This window comes from Tamandua tetradactyla, chromosome 12, assembly GCF_023851605.1.
Source record: "Tamandua tetradactyla isolate mTamTet1 chromosome 12, mTamTet1.pri, whole genome shotgun sequence".
NCBI classification, from domain to species: Eukaryota; Metazoa; Chordata; class Mammalia; order Pilosa; family Myrmecophagidae; genus Tamandua; species Tamandua tetradactyla.
Genome location: NC_135338.1, coordinates 92,074,005 through 92,095,523, shown reverse-complemented (window position 1 = coordinate 92,095,523; position 21,519 = coordinate 92,074,005). Strand labels below are relative to the sequence as shown.

The window sequence follows — 21,519 nt, the reverse complement described above, 5'->3', positions numbered from 1 at the left end:
ATCTCATGTCACATCCGACCCCATGATCTGCTATGGTTTCTACTAAAGTCGTAATTAGGAATTGTCCTTAGAAAATCTCAAAATTCATCTCTCAAAGTTCCAGAATGCATTGGTAGACCAGAAGGACGTACATTTTGTGTTCTCTGAGGCTGCCCTGGCTTGGATCCCAGGAAGTTGTGCTTAATCATAAAAGATCCACACCCCCTCCCCAGCAAACAGGCTCACCTCCCAGGGCCCCCCCACCTTGTACCTGGGGGTGGCCCTGCTGCTCTCCTGGTGGCACAGCCAGCCACGGAGATTGTTCCAGTAGGCAGGGCAGGGGAGCACATCCGGAAGGTGTGTGAACGGACCTCGCTCCAGCCCTGCATGCGGGTGGACGATGCTCTTTTCCTGCGGCTCTGACTGCAGGGCTGCAATGGAAATCTCACATCATCATCTACAGAGATGCAAAGATGAGAAAGGTCAACTCTGCCATCAGAGAACGCACTGTCCAGTGTGGGGGCAGACCAGCGAGCCCGAGAAGACAGCCCCTCTGATGAGGTCTGGAGTAAGAGGAATAGAACAGGCCGGGAAAAAAGGACTTGTGGGCCACAGGTGGGGGTGAGGGAGTGCTCGGCAAATGCTTCCTCAGGGAAGGAGCTGAGCTGAGCGCTGGGGCATGTTATGGCCTCACGGTTCCTGGATTATGGTTCAGTCGCTCATTAACTCATTTGGTCAACCCATTCAGTATCTACTAAGGTCCCACCAGAGTCTGAAAACAGCTCACTAAGGCAGCTGGTACTCTAGGAGGGAGAGGTGTGCAATACACAACATCGAAGTAATAGTAAGCATTGGGTGGGCTGTGATTGAGATGTCAAGTATGCAGTTGGGTCGATGGGTCTGAGACCTGCTAGTCTGTACATGGTGCTCTAGTTTGCTAGCTGCTGGAATACAATATAGCAGAAATAGAATGACTTTTAAAAAGGGGAATTTAGTAAGTTGCTAGTTTTATAGTTCTAAGACCAGAAAATGTCCCAATTAAAACAAGTCTATAGAAATGTCCAATCAAAGGCATTCACGGAAAGATACCTTGGTTCAAGAAGGCCAACGACGTCAAACGTTTCTCTCTCAGCTGGAAGGGCACATGGCAAACATGGCGGCATCTGCTGGCTTTCACGTGGCTCTACCAAAAAGGGACTCTCTCCAAAATGTTTCCTCTTTTAAAGGATTCCAGCAAGCAACTCCACCTTCAGTGGGTGGAGACACACCTCCATGGAAATCATCTAATCAAAAGTTACCACCCACAGTTGGGTGGGTCACATCTCCATGGAAACAATCAAAATGCTCCCACCCAGCAATATTGAATGAGGATCAAAGGGCATGGCTTTTCTGGGGTCCACCACAGATTCAGACCAGCACACATGGCCACTATGTGACCTGTAGACAGGCAGGCTTCATTCTGATGCTTAATGGTTTCTTAGAATTGGCAATTCCCAGAGTCAGTAGGTGCTCTTATGGACATACAGGATGTTCCAGCAGGAAAGGAAGGCAGTGTCCCTAGAAGAATCTCCACGAGCCAGAACACAGTAAAGTGAGCTAGTGTGCTAATAAACAAATAATACTCAAGCAAGCAGGTAGAGAGGTGTCACAGAAGTTTACATCCTCTCTGTTCCCAAGTGAGACTTTTTTTTTTTTTTTTTGCCATCCAGACATTCACACCAAAAGCTCTGAGCAATGCTACCTGGTGTCCTGTACTCTTTATCAAAGTGGCCACCTTAAAAGCCCCATCGTCTCCATGAAGTGGGTTTCACAGTTATGGATACAAATAGGTTGAGCAGGGTTGCAGATATCAGAGGACTCAACATTGGTCATCCTTTTCGTTTGGGTTTGCAAATGCTTATCTTCTTCAGCCACCAACCTGTGCCTCACGCTAACTCTGCAGGTAGCACAGGCCCCAAGCAGACCTCTAAGAACAGCCCCTCCATCTGCCCAGGCCCTCTTCCCCATGGAGGGTTTGCTTCAGGGAGAGATACGCTGCTGCGTGCTATGGAGCAGAGCCACCTGGGCTTCGAATCCCACCCGGACACTTCCTGTGCATGGATCCTTGGCCACTACTTAATGCCCCTCAGCTCTGACCTAGCATCTGGTTCAAGCTTTACAGCAGCTGAGTGAGGTTGATTTATTATTCCCATTTCTGGAACAGTGTTATAGGAACTTAGAACCATGGGTCACTTCTCCAAAAAGCAAGGCTAGAAGGTCTGTTTATAACAAACATGACCATCAGCTGAGTTTGTCACCCAGACAAGATGAGAGGTAAGAAGCCCAGAATCTTGTCTGAAACTGTGTGGAGTTGCTGTTACTTCTTACTCCTTTGTGTCTGTGTAGCCTGGAGGGTCTCATCTTATGGTGACAGTCACATACCATTTTGCAAAACAGTCGGCAGGGGTGCAAACGCTTGGGCTTGCTAAACTCCAGTGTCTCCCGCAGGTGGGAGCCTACCGATGCAAGAACATTTTTGCATCTCAACTGTTCCTCCAAACAGGTTTTCCTTTAAGCCCCAGATCTAACTCAGCTTCTCCCTGATCTTGCTATTCAATGACCCTGTCTTGTTCATCTGTCCTTGGGAACATGTCACAGCCCTCTCCCCATTCCTCCTACGTACCTGGCTTCATGTCCTCTCAGCCCCCTCCCCTCTGTGGCAAGCTGTGCGTGGGCAGCGACTGCCTGTCGTTTGGTGTCCTGAATCGACTAGATGCTCAGAGTTGGTAGAATTGTTCCTGAAAGGCTGGAGGTGGAGGGACGGAGGGATTCAGGAGCCCATAACATGCAATGTACAGTGAGTGTACCAGCAAGTGTGTGGAGTCTCATGTCTACACATTTCATTGAGAAAGTGTCTCTGGTGTCCCTTACCCTGGAAGTCCTTCACCCTCACAATCCAGCCACTACTGTGGCCATACATCTGTTCCCCATCCCCATCATGTTTTGTGCTGTTCCTGGTGTGCAGCAGTCACCCTCTTTACTGCTTCTTCTGCTGGAACACTCTTCTTCCTTCAGTCTTTTTTTGGACTGGACTTGGTCCACACCTCCTCCAGGAAGCCCTCCCTCCAGCCCCTCTAAATGCATCCCACATAATGCCCTGTGTTAGAGGAGCTGTTTTCCTTTATCATCCGCATGGCCCCCACCAAACATTTGTTGCTCCACTATCATGATGGACTCTTTATTTGTCTGTATCTGCCAAAAGATGGTTGTTTCTCTGAGGAGGCAGCTCTCATTTATAGCACGACAATGACATTGGTCAAATAATGAAGAAACAAATGAGTGCTTTCTTGCCAGCTAACTCCACCAGCATGTACACACACACACAACGACAGCTAACATTTGTCTGTTATCCTCACTCTGATCTTTTCAGAATGCATCCGGTCCCCCCGCACCTCCTGTTTGAAGGGATACAGGCAAAGTCATCCCGTGACCCCAAGCCTAGTTATGTTCTACCCCATCCAGCTGCTGCCACCACCTCCCTTGTCCTGTCCTGCCCGGCCACACCGGCTTCCCTCGAGTCTGTCGTATTCCCCCAGCATCCCTTCCTTCCAGAAATCAGCAACAACCACAGCAAAAAGGGGAGTGGCTACATGACCAAATAAGTTTGGTGAACTCTCTGTACACCAGATGACCCTCCTGGAGATGTGTCAGTTTTATTAGCATACTAAGGCTCTGAGAAAGGCCAGCTCTGCAGACAGCTGGCTGACTTTGATTTCCTCCGTATTTCTCAGATTTATGTGGGGAATGCTTCTAAGATACAGGATAGAAGTTGGCAAGGATCACGGGAGGCATCAGGGGATGTACGGAGTTCCAAGGAGGGAGGATTTGAAGGGAGGCGTTTGAAGGAAGTAGCATTTCAGTCCTGTCTGGAGGGATGGAGGCGGTGGGGGACGGCGGGAGGGCTGCCAGGCTGAGCGGCAGGTGTGAACAGAGGTATGGGGGTAGGAATTCCAAGGCGGGGCCGAAAAAATAGACGCCTTCTTTGGGGATGTAGGATTTATTCAGAAAAGGTTAGGATAGAAGGGAGGCGGGGGTCAGCTTAGGCTCCCTAAAGAGTTCCGGGTACCTGAAGGGGCTCAGTAATTCTTTGATAAAATAATGAATGAATTATTGAGAGCCTTAAGATTGCCTCCTAAAGTAGCTGGACTTTATCATACGAGCCATTTCTGTTTCTTTGCCAGGGTTTGAATCAGCATCAGCTTGGAGCCAGGCCAAGGCTCCTCCCTAGAAATTCTGACTCTGTGAGTCTGGGGTGGGACCAGCCCCCATATGGCTTTTGAGCACCCCACATGATTCTGACGTGAACACCCAGTGAAAACGAATGCCTGAGCAGCGGGCACCCTGTGAGAGGTGTCCACCAGGGGCTGAGGCTTCAGAGCTGTCCCTCCAGCAGCTGTGTATGAAGATAAATGTGGGGCCCTCCCACTGCTGTGTAACCCTCAAGAGGGTCACAGTTTACATGAGCATATTAAAGGCTCTGAGAAGGTCTGCAGTCACCCAGCGCTTCAGGAAATGCAGCCAGAATTCAGCATCAGGAGACCAGGCTTAAAGACAGGAATTTGCACCAATTTTGGCTTTTTAACCTCACTATATCTCTCCTCAAAGTTGCTGTCTGTCTTTGTAGAGCTTCCAGGAATGAATTCTCATATTGTTAGAGTTTTCACGAATACAAGATCCAGTCAGCCCTGCCACCGAGGAGATGGGAACTTATTTTCCCAGAGGCGGTTGTTAGGGGCTGGAGTGAAGTTACTGACGTAGCTATTTGCTTACAAAAGACTCTTTATTCCCTTAGTCATTTGCTGTCTGCTGCCGTAATCTTTGGGTCTGAGTAGAGATTGCTGCATCTCAGGCTCCTCTTCGTCTCTGCGACCCTGTGGGGAGTCTGTGCTTCTGAGTTCACACGCCTAAGGAAGGGAGATGACAGGGATGGCACCGATTTGTAGCTGCCACTCGCTGTAAGCTGTGCCTGGGAGGAGCGCTTGGTTCTTGTTTAAACTGGCTAAGGGGCGGCCACCCTACTCGTTTCCCTTCATTATAAAGAGCCATTTAAAGAAAAAAATCAATGGAATCGATCAGCTCTGGGCAGTCCTGGTGCATCCCTGCCCAGGTGACACTTGGGTTGGAGTCTAAACATACTTTCCCTGTGCCGATGGCTGTTCTGTTTGCTCACTCAAACCGCAGCTGCCTCCTCCAGACTAGAGAAGCGCTGAGCTGCTCGTTCTGGCTATAGTCTCACCCAGGACAGCAGAAGGAAACTTCTGCGCGCTTCTACCAACCCAGCAGTGAGAGGGTGTAGGGGGTCCCCGGGTTAATCATCATGGGGGCTGGGGGGCGCATCTGCAGCACACGGGGCCACTGGGGGGGCTGACGCTGAAGCCAGAGGTGGCCCAGTGGGACCCCAGGCCTGGCCGCCATCCAGAAGACCCCCAGCTCCCTTGGGCCGCGCCTCCCCAGCTGAACCCCAGGTGGGAATGAGGAAGAGATGCCCATTCTGGATTCCTGGCCCCAGAAGCAAGGATCCCTTCCCCTGGCCTTAGGAGCCAGCTGTCCCCACTCCCAGCACAGTGCAAACCCGTGCCCACCAGAGGTTTGATCATATGTGTGTCTCTCTTTCCACACCAGCATTTGCGAGTTGCTGGGATTTTTTCACCCACCTCATGTTTATGGAGTGTCTGCTCTTACCAGGAACAGCCCCCACGTCCAGCGGTGAGCTGCTCCATCCTGCTCTCCGGTAGCACTGCGGGGGCGGGAGAGTCAGGGTGCGTCCAGCAGGGGCGTGGGGGCATGGGGCTGCGGGAACTGACCCTGTGGCCACTGAATATCTGTGTTATGCCAGGGAACCTCATTTTTCCTGGGATTTACCCCACCTTAGATTTGTTTTTGTATTTCCATTACGGTATTTCCACACTTTTACACTTCATTATTTCGTCCTTCCTCTTTCATTTTCTAAATTTTTTACTTTGAGTTAATTTCGTACTTACAGAGAAGTTGCAAAAATAGTACAGAAATAATACAAAGAGCTCCAATATACCCTCTACCAAGATACCCAGAGTTACTCTTTTAAAACTCCTTTCTCTCTCTCTTCCTTCCTCCCTTCCGTTCTGTCTCTTCCTCTCTCCTTTCTTTTCCTTCCTTTCTTCCTTCCCACCCTTCTCCCTGTTGATCAACCATCCACTAGCTATCAAATCTATTTTCTAAACATTCAAGAAGAGATTGCATATATCATGCTTCTTTTCTTTCCTTTATTTCTAAGTCACTAATTGAAGGCTGATGTTGGTCTCACCCCCACTTCCCTCTCCCCCTCTGTTCTTACTTCTGGTGATCAACTCCCTCTTTTCAGGGATCACGAGTAGAGAAGGGCTTCATGGAAACTCACCTAGCAGAAAAACAGCTTTCTGTTGATTCAAGTCCCCCCCTCAGAAACCTAGGGTTTAGGAGTGTGATCGATCTCTGGAGTTCGGGCAAACCTGAGTCCGAGTCCATCTGCACCTATCAGCTCTGCCTTCCTGGGGAGGAGGGTGCTGCAGCCCCTCAGAGAAGCGTTGGTGGAGAGGAAGGGACTCCCCAGGGTGATGCCCAGGAGTGAAATCAGAAGCACTTAGCCTGGAGCCCTGTTGAGTAGCCAACAGTCCTGGCTACTACTACGGAGCTCAGTCCTACACAGCGGCTTCACCTCCATGGGGGTCACTGGTGGGTCTCTTGACAGCAGTGCTGTTAAGGGGAAAGAAAGCCAGCCCAGTGACAAGAGATAGATTGAATGCAGAAATGTACTGTGAGTGGAGTGGAGCATGTACCTAGGCAGCCCCAGTTTCCCAGAAAGATGTTGGCCCTTAGCGTGTCCACCCCTGGTGTTTGTCACACCCTCTGGAGGAGCCGGGCCTTCTTGGGAAGCCCACAGCTCCAGGCCGGCACTGGGGAGCTCAGGGCACCCCCCACTGCTGGGGTCCCCCTGCCCCAGTTCTTCCCACCCGGTCCCTTGCCCCGTCTGCCCCCACATAGGCATCTTCACAACAGGCCTACGTGTGCACTCAGGCTCACTGTCCAGGGGCGAGGGGCTGCGGCGCTCCTCCTGGGGTGGCCACTTTACCGTCCTCACCTTTATCCGAATAGAGCTCAGACTGTGCACCAGTGGCCCTGGCCAGATGCCTGCCATGCACCCTTCTTCATCTTTCCAGCACTTGTGGGGTGGAGTGGTGGGCTCAAGCCACAGACTGATAATGGTATGGGGGCAAACCTCAAACCTGGCTCACCTGGCCATGTAGACCAGGTTTTTAGCTATTATCTCATGCCACCCTGTGCACTGAAACCTTTTATACTGGACAAGGCTGCTGTCCTTTAGGGTCTTTGGACTCTCCATTCCTTGCTTTTTTTTTATTTCTTCCTCCCTCTCTTCCTTTCCTAGCTCTCCTCCTTCAGAAAGCATGGACTGAGCCCTGATTTATCGTTTTCCCCAGCTTGAGTAGGAATTATTATTATTATTATTATTATTATTATTATTATTATTATTATTATTATATCTGGAGAGAATTAAGCTGCACCTTTGATCACCAGAGAGTGGCCTTAAAACCAAGAGCAGTACCTACCTGTCTGGAGGCAGCTCGGGATGGAAACTCTGGGCTCGAGCATGGAAACCCTCGCTCCACCTCAGTCCCCTCATCTGGAAATCGGGCCATTAATGGTCCCAGTGTCATGGGCCTGCTGGGAGGGTTGCCTGTGCTTATTTGGCATGTGGGAAGCCCTCCGTCAATGTTTGAACTCCTCACTTCTCCGAGCAGGCCTTTCTCCTTCCTGAAGGACCCACAAGTTCCCAAGAAGCCTCAACCTCAAGGAATGGCTCCTGAAGACAAGCAGTGGGAGACCTGGTTTCCCCCAGAGACCACTCTCCTCCCACCGGTGCCAATTTTGTGCTCACCTGCTGGGGACAGCACTGCCCTCCTGGGAAGAGTTGAAAAGGTTTTCCCAGCGGGTGAGACGGCCCCATCAAGCCCCCCTGTCTCCCGCCCCCTCCCCGCCCCCCTCCTAGCTTCCGAGGCTAAATCTGTGGGTGGGAGTAGATGGGTAAGGGAGCACGCAGGTGTTCAGTGGCCTGGCACAGCTTTGGTTCACCAGTTTCTGTTTGCCTGGCCCACTTCATTAGCTCCCTCCTCCTTGGAAAGCCAGAGTTTATGGGCTTTAACAATCCATTTGAGTGAAAAAGCTTGAAACACTTGGATAGCCCTAGGATCAAGCTAATTAAGTACCTGTTTTCTAATTGGGGCTTTGCAGGATGGGCTGAACCTTTGAAAAGGCATCTTCTTCTGTGAGCATTATAAGTCAGGGCAGCACAACCGGGAGTGGGAAGAGTCTTTGAGGATTGTATCAGCGCACGAGAAGAAGCAATCATCTCTGAAGGCAACTAGGCTTGGCAGGGGGAAAAAAGCATATGCTTCATGCAAATAAGACCCGCCGAGGCTCCCCCAGGCTTTCAGTGAGATGATTCTCATACTTCATGATCTTCACATCTAATTCAAGGATGAATTAGTCATTAGATATTAAAACAAAGCAGGCAGGCAGGCTCCTGTCTCGACAAGGAGCCCTTCCCACTGAAGCAGAATCATCTCTGGAATAATTTTAATGCTTGCTGAATTATAAAAATGTTCCATTAGCCAGAGTGGAGCAAACGCCCTCCACCTCCCCAAACAACTCACGAGGTCCCTGGTCGAGGACAAGGAGAGTCTGGGGCCTAGGTGGATGGCGCAGCCAAACTCAAATCCTGATCGGAGCCATTGGCAGACGCCGGTGCTGTCGGCTCCGCGGCAGTTTTATTTATGTGCAAGCACGGCTGTGGTGTCTCGTTCTTCTGGGGTCCCAGAATTTAAGGAGTCTACACCCTACCAAAGGTAATGAAGCCTGAAATGAAAGCACAATAGAGCATCATTTTCCTGGCATATCTCCAGCCCCCATTCATCATTGGGAATGTTTCTAGAGTTTAGCTATCTTAGGTCCAAAAGAGCACAGTGACTGAGTGAGGGTGCCATTACCTGACAAAATATGCAAACAGCCGGGGACTTCCAAGGTCACTCAGTACAGGGAAGTGGCAGTGACGAGCTGTGGCCCTCCACCGTGATCCCTGCCAGCCTGTCGACATGCCAGTCCGTCTTGGTGTTGTGATGTGGACTATCAGTCACTTGTCACAAGCACAGACCACGTGCCACGCGCTACAGCAGCACGGCCTCACTCATTAGCACTGATTTATGGTGACGAACTCCTAATATCCAAGGGGCTTTTGTCCACGAAGACAAACACTCCTCGCTGCCCTCTGTGTATGCCCAGTTTATTCAGCATCTATTTGTTTAACAATCATCATTTTAAACACTCCAAGTCCGTATGCCGCTACATATTTGTACAATGCTTTAGAAAATAATGGGGATTTAATAGAACATTTCCTAACGTTGAAACATAGATATTTAAATGCAATGCTTCTAAACATTTCATTGGAATCACACTTCTAGAAAAATCAGATTATCTTCAATGCTCGAAGTCATGCAAAAATAAGCACACCCGTAGCCATCGGTATGTTTGTAATAAAGCAGGGCGTTTCAAGTTGTTTCTTCATTATCTTTATTCTTACGGATATCCTTTTTAAAGTTTTCATTTTATTTTTATTTGTGCTTTCAGTTATTCCAAGATTTGCATTCTTAAGGTTTCAGTAATTTGGAAGAAACCATTGCAGACCAGCTACGGTTACAAAGTCCAGTTCTCATCTGGTTGCCACTTGTTTGGAATGTAGGATTTTGTTGCCCTGTCCATGGTGATTTGAAGCCTGCCATCACCTAATTCGGTCCATTTTCATAACTAAATTATTGCTGTGATGCCAAAGGACTCCTAAGTCCCTAACTTGTTGATATATTTTCATGTTTGAAACAGGTGTCTTTCACAGAAATGATAAATTTTAATTTTGTATTTCTGCCAGTTCCTGACCCATTTTTCTATAATATTGATTTATTGAACTTGTCTGTTAGTGTTAATAAAAACTTATGTTCACTATTATTATTTTATGCTAATTAGTTAGGCCATTGGGAGGTTTTGTCTCCTAGGAGATGAGACTGGGCTCCTATAATTAGCTCCCTTTGTTTTGGATAGCTGGCTAATACATCACCTAGGAAGGAGGTACTCCGGTCCCTCCCCACTGTTTATCTTTATGGCCAGGGACACTGATTAGTTTTTCCTAAAGCCGGTATTGCAGCTGCTTCGTCTGAGAACCTGTGTTTTCTCTTTTCTCCCTAACAGATAGAAACAAATACACCGTGTGTCAAATATTTAGTCCCTGGCAGACCACCCTTATAATTTTTGCCTTACCTGCTTCCCACCTGTTCCATTATTTACATAGGACTTTTCTGTAGATAACTTTAAATGTACTTACTCATTTTAACCTAATACACACCTTAATACACACGTTTTATGTATCACTTGTATTTCAACTAACTCTTCCTGTAAGTGCATGTTAGAATAATGGTGAGGGGCCTGGGACCTCCAGAGCCCTCTCCACACCACCAGGTCCATGCCCCGCGTGTGAGTGAGACTGAAGATCAAGTGCCAGGAATTCTAACTGTGGAAATACTCAAATAATATGACTGTTCTAAAAGGACTTGGGAGAAAGTGATTTTCCATTTTCAAAAGGGCCCATCTAAGAGGAAGTTGTAGTGGTTTATGGAACCACAGCTTTAAGAAAAATAGAGTGTAATAACATAAAATAAAATGGAAGCACCTGACCGCAGAAAGACCCGTTTTCTGGCTCCATCGCTGTGTAAAGTGGTGCACGAGCCACAGCAGGGGTTTCTGCCCCCCAGGGACTCTCTCAGGAGCCCTGAGCACCTGGGCTGTGTGGGGTCTTCAGGGATCCGTGGGGGGTTAGCAAAGACCACCTGAGGAGGAGGGGACCTGCGGCCGGGGCCGAGCATTGCCATCGAGGGGTGTGGCCCAAGCACAAAGCCCTGAAGTGGGGATGGCCTTGGTACGTGGGGGAAACAGCAGGAAGCAGGTGGATCTGGGCTGGAGGGAGGGAAGACGCCGGGGTAGGAGTGTGGCCAGATCACAGGGGGGCAGACCACAAACCAGGGTGCTTGATGGGAGGCCATCACCAGGTTTTAGGCAGGAAATGATTTGAGCTGACCTCTTGGCTGCTTGGTAGGGAATGGTTGTGCCAGGTCAAGAGTGAAAATGGAGCCACCACTCGAGTTGCTCTGGAAGTGCCCTAAGTGAGAGCTCCCGGAAGCTTTCACGCAGGAGGTAGGTATGGAGGTGCCTAGGAGGGGCTGGATTCAGAATCTGTTTTGAAGCCTGAGTTTTCAGGAATTACTGCTTAATTATAGGGTATAGGTTTGGGCACGAGTGACCTGGTGACTCCTGGTGCCATTTACTGATATGGGGAAGGGTCTACAAGAAGGTACATTTGGAGCAGGTAGGAGTGCAGTGAGTACGACCTTGGCCCTCTGCTTCCTCTCTCCCCACAGTGATCCCCAAGGTCACCAAGCATCTGCTCTCTAACCCCGTGTTCACCTGCATCGTCCTGGCTGCCTGCATGGAGATTGCGGTGGTGGCTGGCTTCGCTGCCTTCCTGGGCAAGTACCTGGAGCAGCAGTTTAACCTCACCACCTCCTCTGCTAACCAGCTGCTCGGTAAGTCCATTCCTCGGTGCCCCTCAGAGGGCAGAGGGAAGCTTTCGCATGCACGAATAATCCTATAAGAATTTACCGAAACCGTCCAGAGAGCCCAGCTCTGTGCAGAAGCATTATGTGTATGGTCTTTGTGCAGAAGTAATTTCAGATTATATTCTCAGGGTACAATTTGCCCACCTGAAGCAAGTATTGTAAGTACATGGTTTTTGATAAAGAGCCAAAATATTAAAAGTACATAGGAAGTATAGTGAGAGGCTAGGAAACTGATAGATTAGAATGAACTGGAGGGTTGGGGGGAAATAAAATGAAAGAAAAGGGGAATAAAGATGGATCTGGGAAGAGGAAAGAATTTTTTCAGGTTCATAAGAAAGCAAGAATATTCTTGACAGCATGAAACCTGGGGTTGGCAAATACTGAGCTCAGAAGCCATGTACCTTCCCTCCCCCATGCCCCCTTCCTGCGCCCATGCAGCCATGACATACTGGCCATGGCACTCCTTCCCTCTAAGCTCAGGGAAGGCCTTACAGTCCTTAATAATAGACTACCTCCACATACTTCCAGTTGTTTGGGGTCGACGCACTAAAGAAAGTTAGTTTGCCCTCATGAGAAGCTGCATTATTTCTGTATGGTGAGGAGAGTGAGAAGAGGAGGAGAGCAGCAGGAGAGGGAGAAGCCAAGAATGACTTCTAGGTTCTAACTTGGACAACTGGTGGTATAATTTGTGCAAACTGTAAAGACAGAGAAGAATACAACTTGTGAAGAAGATTGTGAGTTCATATTTGAATTTTCTGAGTGTGCAATGCCTGTGAAATATCTAAGCCGTGATGCCCTGCATTTAGTCATGGACTCAGGAAAGAGAACTGGGTTAGTGTATAGTTATGGTTTCCATCAACATTTGGATGATAGTTGAGGACACGAAAGTGGAATTTACAAAGAGATAAGGTATAGAATTAGACAAGGAAAGATAAAAAAACAAAAAACAAAAAAAACCTGAGGAAACAGCACATAAAGCCTGCAAGGAAGTCTAAGAAGCAGCATCTCAAAGAAAATCCAGAGTGTGAGGGTCATGGGAGTAGAAGAAAAGATGATGCCAAGAATGAAATCAGCAGTATGAGTAGTCAAACAAGAAGGCAGCTAAAGTGCCTCTATAAGCTTTAATAATGAGGAAACCTTTCAACCTCTAAAGGGCTGTGTCAGTGACATGACAGAGACCAAGGCCAGACTGCAATGTCGGGAGCAGTTGTTGAGAGGAAAGAGCACAGGATATTTTCCTGGAGCTTAGCTGTGTGGGAAAGTAGAAAGGCCTGTGATGTGCGTTGCAGCTGAGGTGGAAGGGTAGCAACTGTGGTGGTGCTAAAACAGGAAAGACTTGATCAGGTTTCTAAGCTCCTACACTTTGGCCTCCAGCTGTTCTCTAAACCCACTGTATGCATAAGCCCTGAAGCAGAGCTCTTACACAGGTAAATCTGCAAAGACTGAGAAAGGTTTTTTCCGTGTGTGTGTGTGTGTGTGTGTGTGTGTGTGTGTGTGTGTGTGTGTGTGTGTGTGTGTGTGAGAGAGAGAGAGAGAGAGAGAGAGAGAGAGAGAGAGAGAGAGAGAGAGAGACTGAGAGAGAGAGAGTGAGAGATAGCTCCTGACATACAAGAAAAGCTCTGTCATTGCACTAGCTAGATACAAGCTTAAGGAGCAGATGCCTCAGAGTCTAAATTCTACTGATAGCCCATCAAGATATCAAAGTGTCCAGGTTTCAGTAAAAGATATGAAATGCACAAAGAAACAGGAAGTGATGACCCAGACAAAGAAGAAGTTTAAAGCATTAGAAACCATCATCCCAGGAGGACCAGGCTTGGGACATAAGACAGAAAGATTTAAAAATAGGTCCTAAAAATGCTCAAAAAACTACAAGAAAACATGGACAAAGAGCTAAAGAAAATCAGGAAAATGACAGGTGAACAAAATTTCAATATAGAGATGGGAATTATGAAAAGGAACCACACAGAGTTGAAGACTACAGTAACAAATTAAAAATTCCCTAGAGAGGTTTAAGAGCAGATTGGAGTGATAGAAGAAAGAATTATTTCACTTGAAGGTAAGAACATTAAAATCATCCAGTCTGAGGAGCAGAAGGAAGAAAGAAAAGTAAACAGAGCCTGAGGAACCTGTGTGACACCATCAGGTGTACCAATATATGCATTGTAGGAGTCTCAGAAGGAAAAGAAAAAGAGAAAGGGACAGAGAAAATATTCAAAGAAATGATGATTGAAAACTTCCCAAATATAACAAAAGACACAAATATTCATACCCAAGACACTCGTCAAACTCCAGACAGGATGCACCTAAAGAGAACATGGCATGTTAGAATCAGACTGTTGAATGTCAAAGATAAAGAAAAAATACTGAAAATCACAAAAGAAAAACAGCATGTCACTAAAAAGGAAGTTTCAATAAGATTTTTACATGTTGATTTTTCATCAGAAACCATGGAAGCAAGAAGACAGTGGGATGACATACTTATAGTGCTGAAAACAAAAAATTGCAACCCAAGAATTCTTATATCCAGCAAAACTGTCTTTCAAAAAACGAGGGTGAGATTAAGACATTCCCAGTAAAAGCTGAGGGAGTTTATTACTATTGGACTGGCTGTACTAAGAAGGAAAGGACAATAAAAAATAAATCAAAGCTACATGGAGAAGTAAAGATCTCTGGTAAGGGTCATTATATGGGTAAATATAAATGACTGTACTATTATATTTTTATTTTGTATTTCCACTCTTTACTTCCTATAGAATCTAAAAGGCAATGCATAAAATATCAAAGCAAATGAGATTACTACAGATTTAGGTTGTTAAATTTAGGCCCCATGATAACTTTAAAAAAATGTCAGAGAATATACAAGCTCATAGAGACAGAAATCAGAATACAGATTGCCAGGGGTGGGGGGCAGGGGGATGGGAATTAATGCATAATGAGTTTAGGGTTTCTGTCTGGGGAGATGGGAACATTTTTAGTAATGGAAGGTGGTGAGGGTACTGCAGTATTGTGAATTCAATTAATCCCAGTGAACGGTATACTTTGAAGTGGTTGAAATGGGAGAGTTTATGTTGCATTTAAGTTCCCACAATTAAAAAGAGAGAGAGAGAGAGGTGAACTAAATAAACATTGCAGTTAAGTGCAGTACATGACTGTGCTGGTTTGAAACTGTTATGAACTTCAGAAAAGCTGTGTTTCTTCTAATCCAGTCTTGTGGGGCAGATCCATCTTTTGGACAGGGTCTTTTGATTAGGTTGTTTCCATGGAGATATGACCCTGCCCATTCAAGGTGGGTCTTAATCTTTTTCTTGGAGTCCTCTCTGAAGAGAATAAAAAGCAGAAAACATAGAGCTCAGAGCCGACACAGAGGGCAGAGAGATGACACCAAGAAACACAGATGTTTGGAGATGCTAAGGTAGGAGATGAAACCCAGAATTTGCCCCAGAGAAGCGGTGTGAGGTCCACAGACACTTAGAGAGAAGTCACTGCAGTCAGAAGCCGAAGGCAGTGACCCAGGAGCAAGGACTAGTAGACACCAGCCATGTGCCTTCCCAGCTGGCAGAGGTCCTCCAGATGCCAGTGGCCTTTCTCCAAAGTCAGCATATCTTTCTCTGGATGCCTACATTTGGACAATTTCACAGCCTTAAAGCTGTGCTTTTACGAAGAGGATTTATTGTAACCTAATACATCCCCTTTGTAAAAGCCAAACCATTTCTGGTCTATTGCATTCAGGCAGCTTCAGCAAACCAAAACAACAATCCTGGATGGGATCTGGCAAGGGAGGAGAAAAGGATCAGGAGGACATTATTGGGACATGTGAAAAAAATAGATATATAGACCGTAAGTTCTATCGATGTTAAATTTCCTGAATTTGATAACTGCACTTATGCACACATTAGTAAATATCCTTGCTCTAAGGGAATGTGCATGGCAGAATTAAGAATTCAAGGAATATGATGTATATAAGCTACACTCAAGTGTTCAGAAAATGCATTAATAAATAGACAAATAGATGAATGGAGAGATAGAATGACAGGGCAAATGTGGCACAATGTTAAAATTGGTGGTTCTGGGTAAGGGGGAGTGGACTAGGTATATACTGGAGTTCTCTGAATAGAATTTGTCTTTTTTTTTGTAACTGCCCTGTACATTTGAAAGTATTTGAAAATAGACAGTTAAAGAAAACTGCAGTGAGATACTATTACACACACAGCAGGCTGACAGCAGCCAGTGCTGGGGAGAGTGTGGAGTCACTGGAACTGCTGAGACCACTGATGGGAAAGTCAGATGGTACAACCACTTTGGAAAACCCTTTGGCAGTACTTTTAAGGCTAAGCATGCGTCTATCCCGTGACCCATCTGTCCCTCTCTGGGCATATGGCCAACAGAAAGGAGTGCCTGTGTCTACTAAAAAGGCACGTGTTCAAACAGATTTATGTTTGAACATAATAGCCCCAAACTAGAAACCAGGCAAGTGTCTTGCTACAGTAAATGGGCAAAAACATGAGAGAACATGCATACAATGGCCTGTTAAACAGAATGAAAAAGAAAGGACTTGAATTCATTCCCAAATGAATTAAAGTTTGGATGAATCTCACCATATTGAGAGAAAGACATAAGACAAGAAAGAGTATGTATTTATATGAATTAAAAGTGCACAAATAAATAAGGTGAGAGAGCCTAGAATACCAGTTCCCTAGGAGGGGAGCTCTCCCAGAGGGGCATCAGGGGACCTCCTTGGTGTTGGAAATGTCCTATAGCTTGATGTGAGTGGTAGTTGCAGGGCTGTAAACAGGTGAATAAGAAGTCATCAGCTTATTCCTTTAAGCTTTGTGCACTTTACTACACATGACTTATATCTTTTTCTTTTTAATTTTAAAAAGCTACCAAGAACTGTGTACTGTCTGCTTGATTTTTCTGTAAATCTACAATTACTCTGGAAAATAATTAAGCAACAAACTATATTTATCATTTCTGTTTACTGTATTATTAATGTTATAGGTGTGATGATGTCTGAGATGTTATTAAAGAAGGGAAATTACTTTAGAGACGCACATGGAAGTAAATATTTAGGAGTGAAAGGTATAGGTCTGTGACTAACTTTAAAATATTTGAATAAATGAAGCGAATACATATTAAATCTAGAAAACAAACAAAAACCTACCACAAGGGTGTGGCTGGATTGTGACATCCCTCCCTGGGCCCTGCTAGGGTAACACAAGCCTTAGTATTTTCTTCTTTTTAACTAATAGCTGTTTACCACCCACTATTTTGTAAATCTTCCTTATAAGAGGTGTTAACAAAATGCAGTCAGCCTTTTAATACCTTTCTGACAGCAACCTGGTAAAATGGATAAAATTATCGCTTCTGTCCGATCCCTAAGAATCTCTCCTGTCTGGCCCTTCCCCACCCAAGAGTTTGTCTCTCTTTCATGATCTTAATGCTGCCATTCCTTAAATTTTGCCTGCATTTTCACAGTTGCTTGAACTTTGGGGCTCTACTTGCGGCCGATTCCTGAGTGTTTGTATTGACAAATGAAGCAATAGCGTGCAGAACAGGAGGTCAGGAAAACAGTCTGGCCTGCTGCGCCTGCGCGTTTCCCTGTGGTTTCCGTGGATGAGAGCGCTTGGCTCGCACCAGGGGCCTGGCCTGCTGCGCAGAGGGGCAGCCCCTCATCCCCCTCGGGGGTCCAGGAAGGCAGCACACGAGCCCCGTGCAGGGCCCTGCCTGTGGCTTCCCCCCACCCCCACCCCCCGCTTAGTGCGGATTTGGGGGGCCCGAGGCTCCTGTGAGAACCTGCTCCACCGCCTGGGGACCCGGCGCCCTTTCGGCTGTCCTCGGGCACCACTGACGGGCTCCAGGAACCCCGCAGAGCCATGGGCAGAGTTGACAGAGTGGCCGCCCCCATGGTGGCAGGGCTGATGGCGTTGGTCTGCGAGTGAGAAGGGCCCGGTGTGCCCCGGCCAGCGCCTGAGGATGGTCCTGCAGCAGCAGCCCAGAGTGTTGGGGGCGGGTGGGGGGCGCCGGGGTCGGCTTGGGGGACAGCTGCTGGGAGCGTGCTCCCGCCCGGCTCCTCGATCCTGGGCGCCCTGCCCGCCTGGGGGCGAGTCCGTGAGGCGAAGGTCTGCCCCCCACGACGACGCGTTTTCCCCCCGATGCGCGTCCACGCGGACTCGTGTGCCCACCGTTTCATTCATTCAGAAGACACTGCAGAGCACCCGCTCTGTGCCAGAGCCCGCAACTCTTCCTGGAGTGAACCGGAGGGCGTGTCGTGGTGGGGCAGAGAGAACGAGAAACCAGAAAACCAAAACCCCCGCGGCCGCGGCGGGTGGCGGTGGGAGCCCCGGAGATGAGCCGTGGGGCCCCAGGGGCGAGTGGGCGCAGGGACCCTTTCCACGCGGCCTGGGAAGAGCATCCCAAGAAGAGGACTGGCCAGGGCCCTGGCCTGGGACCTGAAAGGGTTTGGCCTCATCCCAAGAAGGAAAGGAAGCGGAATGGGCGCAGCGGGTTGGGCCGGGGTCACGAGAGGGCGGTGGAGAAGCACACGGGACTTCGCCGTGAAGATCATTTCTCTCCCACGAGGGTTAAACCGTGACACATACTCCGAGGGCTGCAGATAATCCATGGCTATGATTTGTGCGTTTTAACACTGACTTGTGCAGTTTCCTTGCAGAGCTCAACCTCCCCATTTATGCTTTTCTTATCCTAATATTAAAATTAATTTGCATTCCTTTCACACTTACCAGCCTGCTGATGTAGCCGACTGCTCCTGGAGCCTGTTGATTGGCAAGGAGGACGTAGCCCGGACTAGAAAATTGGCTGTGCATAATCTGCACAGTAGATAAATGACACCGTTACCTCAAAGCTGGGCGTTAGAGTAAATGAATCAGAAGAGAGCAAAACCAAACAAGAGACTGGAAACCTGGGATCCTTCGGTCCTCCCCAAATTCCACACGTCTTTGACAGATATAGGAGGTCCTGCTGCCTTGCAGATAGCTCTGTTTATAAAAGAGGAAAACAAATATTTTTTTATGCCAATTAGTCACGAAGAGCTATAAAACCTGTTGATGTGATTGGTGCTGTTTCCTGAGCAGTGGCAGGGCTGGTTAAAGCTCTGTCTCCGTGGGCGGGTGAATTCTGTGACCTTTGGGTTCCCCAGCCTGCAGACCCTTCCTTGGAGCCCTCCTTGCCTCATTAGAAGAGGGGTAGAAATTCCCTGAACAGTCTTGGGTCTCCTCCCCCCATCCCCTCAAAACTGCGGAGCACGAAGTCTCCTTTCCTAAAATGCACGTCCACGCCCCCGTCCGCCTGGCTTCGGCTCTTCCTTCTCCCACCTCAGCCGTGTGAGCTTCCCGTGGTTGGCGGGGTGTGCACGGACTCCGGCACCTGGCTTTTCCTCGTCTGTCTCCCCCCGTTTTCTGGGCACTCCCCCCGTTTTCTGGGCACTCTTTGAGGGCAGAGGTTAGGCCCCTGGTCGGTCCTTGCGGATCACTCATTGGTGTCGGGGGAATTCGCTGCTTGCAGGGCGCGGCCTCCGCGTGGCCCGTCCCTTCCCGCGGCGGTGATGGCCCCGTTCCTCCGCCCTTCCTGCAGGGATGACCGCGATCCCGTGCGCCTGTCTCGGCATCTTCCTGGGCGGCCTCCTGGTGAAGAAGCTCAGCCTGTCTGCGCTCGGAGCCATCCGGATGGCCATGCTTGTCAACCTGGTGTCCACGGCCTGCTACGTCTCCTTCCTCTTCCTCGGCTGCGACACGGGCCCTGTGGCGGGGGTCACTGTTCCCTATGGAAACAAGTAAGCACTGGAAAAGCCTGCACCCACCCATGCGCCTGGGGCTGCCAGGGTGTTCTCCCCGTGATGGGTGCAGGGCGCCCCCCTCATGCCACCAACCGTGAGTCGGGGAGGGGTGCCACCTCTGCCTCTTACTCCCTGCTGGACACATCGGTGTGGCGCCCTGGCCGGGAAGGACAGACTGCTCCACCCTCAAAGCTCTCTCCAGAATGGCTGAGAGCTCAGGGGAGTCCATAACTCATGCACCCCTCACCCCAGAATTGTCTAATGATTATTTTTGGCACTTGACTTGATGAATGACATGAATATAGGAAATAAAAATAAAGTGCAGTTTGAAGTTCAGCTTAAAATGAAACGATAAATGTCAACAACCCACTAAGGTATCAGAAACATCCTTAGATGCATTTATCACAGGGTCTGGCTCCTGGTGGGTATTGGAAAGCGGGGCAGGGAGAGAGAAAGCAAGGAGGAAAGGAAGGAAAGAGGAGAGTGAGTCCCTAGGGGACCACATCTCTCATTTCCTAGTTATTTTCCCAAGGCTTTGGCGTCTAATCTGAAGTGCTTTTAGAGGGAATGATAGATCTTTTCACATCCAGCAGCAGCAGTTGTCCCTTTTCTGGTGAAGCTGCGTTGGGAATGGGGCTTCCGGGTTCGGGCCATGGCAGGCTGGCCTGCCACTCCCCCAGGTCCTCCTCGCAGTCTCTTCCAGGCAGCTGTGCTGCTCCTGCACATCAGCTGGAGGATGCAAGTACAGCTGGGCTTACCTGCAGCCACCAGCAAAGGCGAGCAGGTGGCCTGACAGGCCAGAGACCAGAGCCAACAACAACTTACCTCCAAGCTCAGTCCAAGCCCCATCTGCCCCTCTTTCATCTTTCACCACCACCCCAAGGCAGCCCCTTCCAAACCCCAGTTCCTTCCTCTCCAGATATGGTGTCCTCTAGTTGGCCCATGCGAGGCATAGCAGGACTTGGAGATAAAGACCACCAGCCTTTATTCTGGATTGCCCAGGCCTCGAGTAGTAAACAATACTGGTTAAAAGTGCAGGGTCTTACCATTATGAAGATATTCTTCAATAAAAGAGAAAAAAATGGCAGGACCTATGGTCAAACTGCCCAAGTTCCAGTTCTGCTCTACCATTTACAGATTATACATGCTTGGACAAGTTATGCCACCTATCTGTGCCTCAGTTTCCTTATCTGTAACCATGGGGAAAATAACTGCACCTGCCCACCACAGGTATACTAAGAATAAATGAAATAACACGTGCAGTGCCTTGAAAGTGCCCGTGTGAGTGGTCAGATCTCATTCTCATCTTCTTTCTTATTATGAAAGACTCTAAGCTCTAGGAGATTCCACCAAAAATAATAGGGTAAAGAAGATATCCTTTCTCTCTTAGAGTTCTCTACCTTTTTCTCTTTTGCAATTTGCTTGCTCTAGGGAGCTGTGCTTTTAATGATGCAAAGGAAACTTTAAAACACTGTGGTGTTATTTTCCCCAGGAAAAGGAACCAAGCAATCAGTATTCATTGAGGCTAGGCTAGTCGTAGCAGAGCATTGAGTGTCCGGTGGCTTGCTGGCTGCCAGGATGAATAAAGCTGAGAGACAAAGGACCAGCCCACAGAAGGCAGAAGGCAGTGCCCAGCTGTGCTTGTTGATCCAGAAGGGGTGGGGGCGGTGAGCTGAGGTTGCGGTGATGGGGCCAGCCTCACAGAGGAGGTGGAGCTAACCGAGACACGGCTGCCACCAGCTCAGAGGGTGCAAAGGAGGAAAAGGGGGCCTCTTCCTCGGGCAGACAAAGCCCTGTGCTTGGTGAGAGGCATGGCAGCATGGGCTCCCGGGCTGGACCTTGAAGGACAGGGAGGTTTAAGATTGGAAGATGAGAAGGAAAGGGGTTCCAGGTAAGAATTCCATGACCAAGGATGCCACGTGACTCCACACAAACGGCAGAGGGCAGAGGGCTGTCGCTGGGAAGGTCCTCTGGGGAACTCAGATCTCTGATGGCTTCCATCTTTCCTTTCTTTCGCAG

General features: G+C 48.3%; 1 protein-coding gene across 2 annotated transcripts in view; it reads left to right on the top strand.

The window, feature by feature from the left end:
- SLCO3A1 (solute carrier organic anion transporter family member 3A1) overlaps positions 1 to 21,519 on the top strand; it is a 307,991-nt gene that overhangs the window by 245,515 nt on the left and 40,957 nt on the right. For both annotated transcript variants that reach the window (XM_077124117.1, XM_077124116.1), the window contains exons 5-6: positions 11,511 to 11,675; positions 19,299 to 19,497. In XM_077124117.1, the coding sequence (XP_076980232.1) occupies positions 11,511 to 11,675; positions 19,299 to 19,497 (364 nt within the window). The remainder of the gene's footprint in view (positions 1 to 11,510; positions 11,676 to 19,298; positions 19,498 to 21,519) is intronic.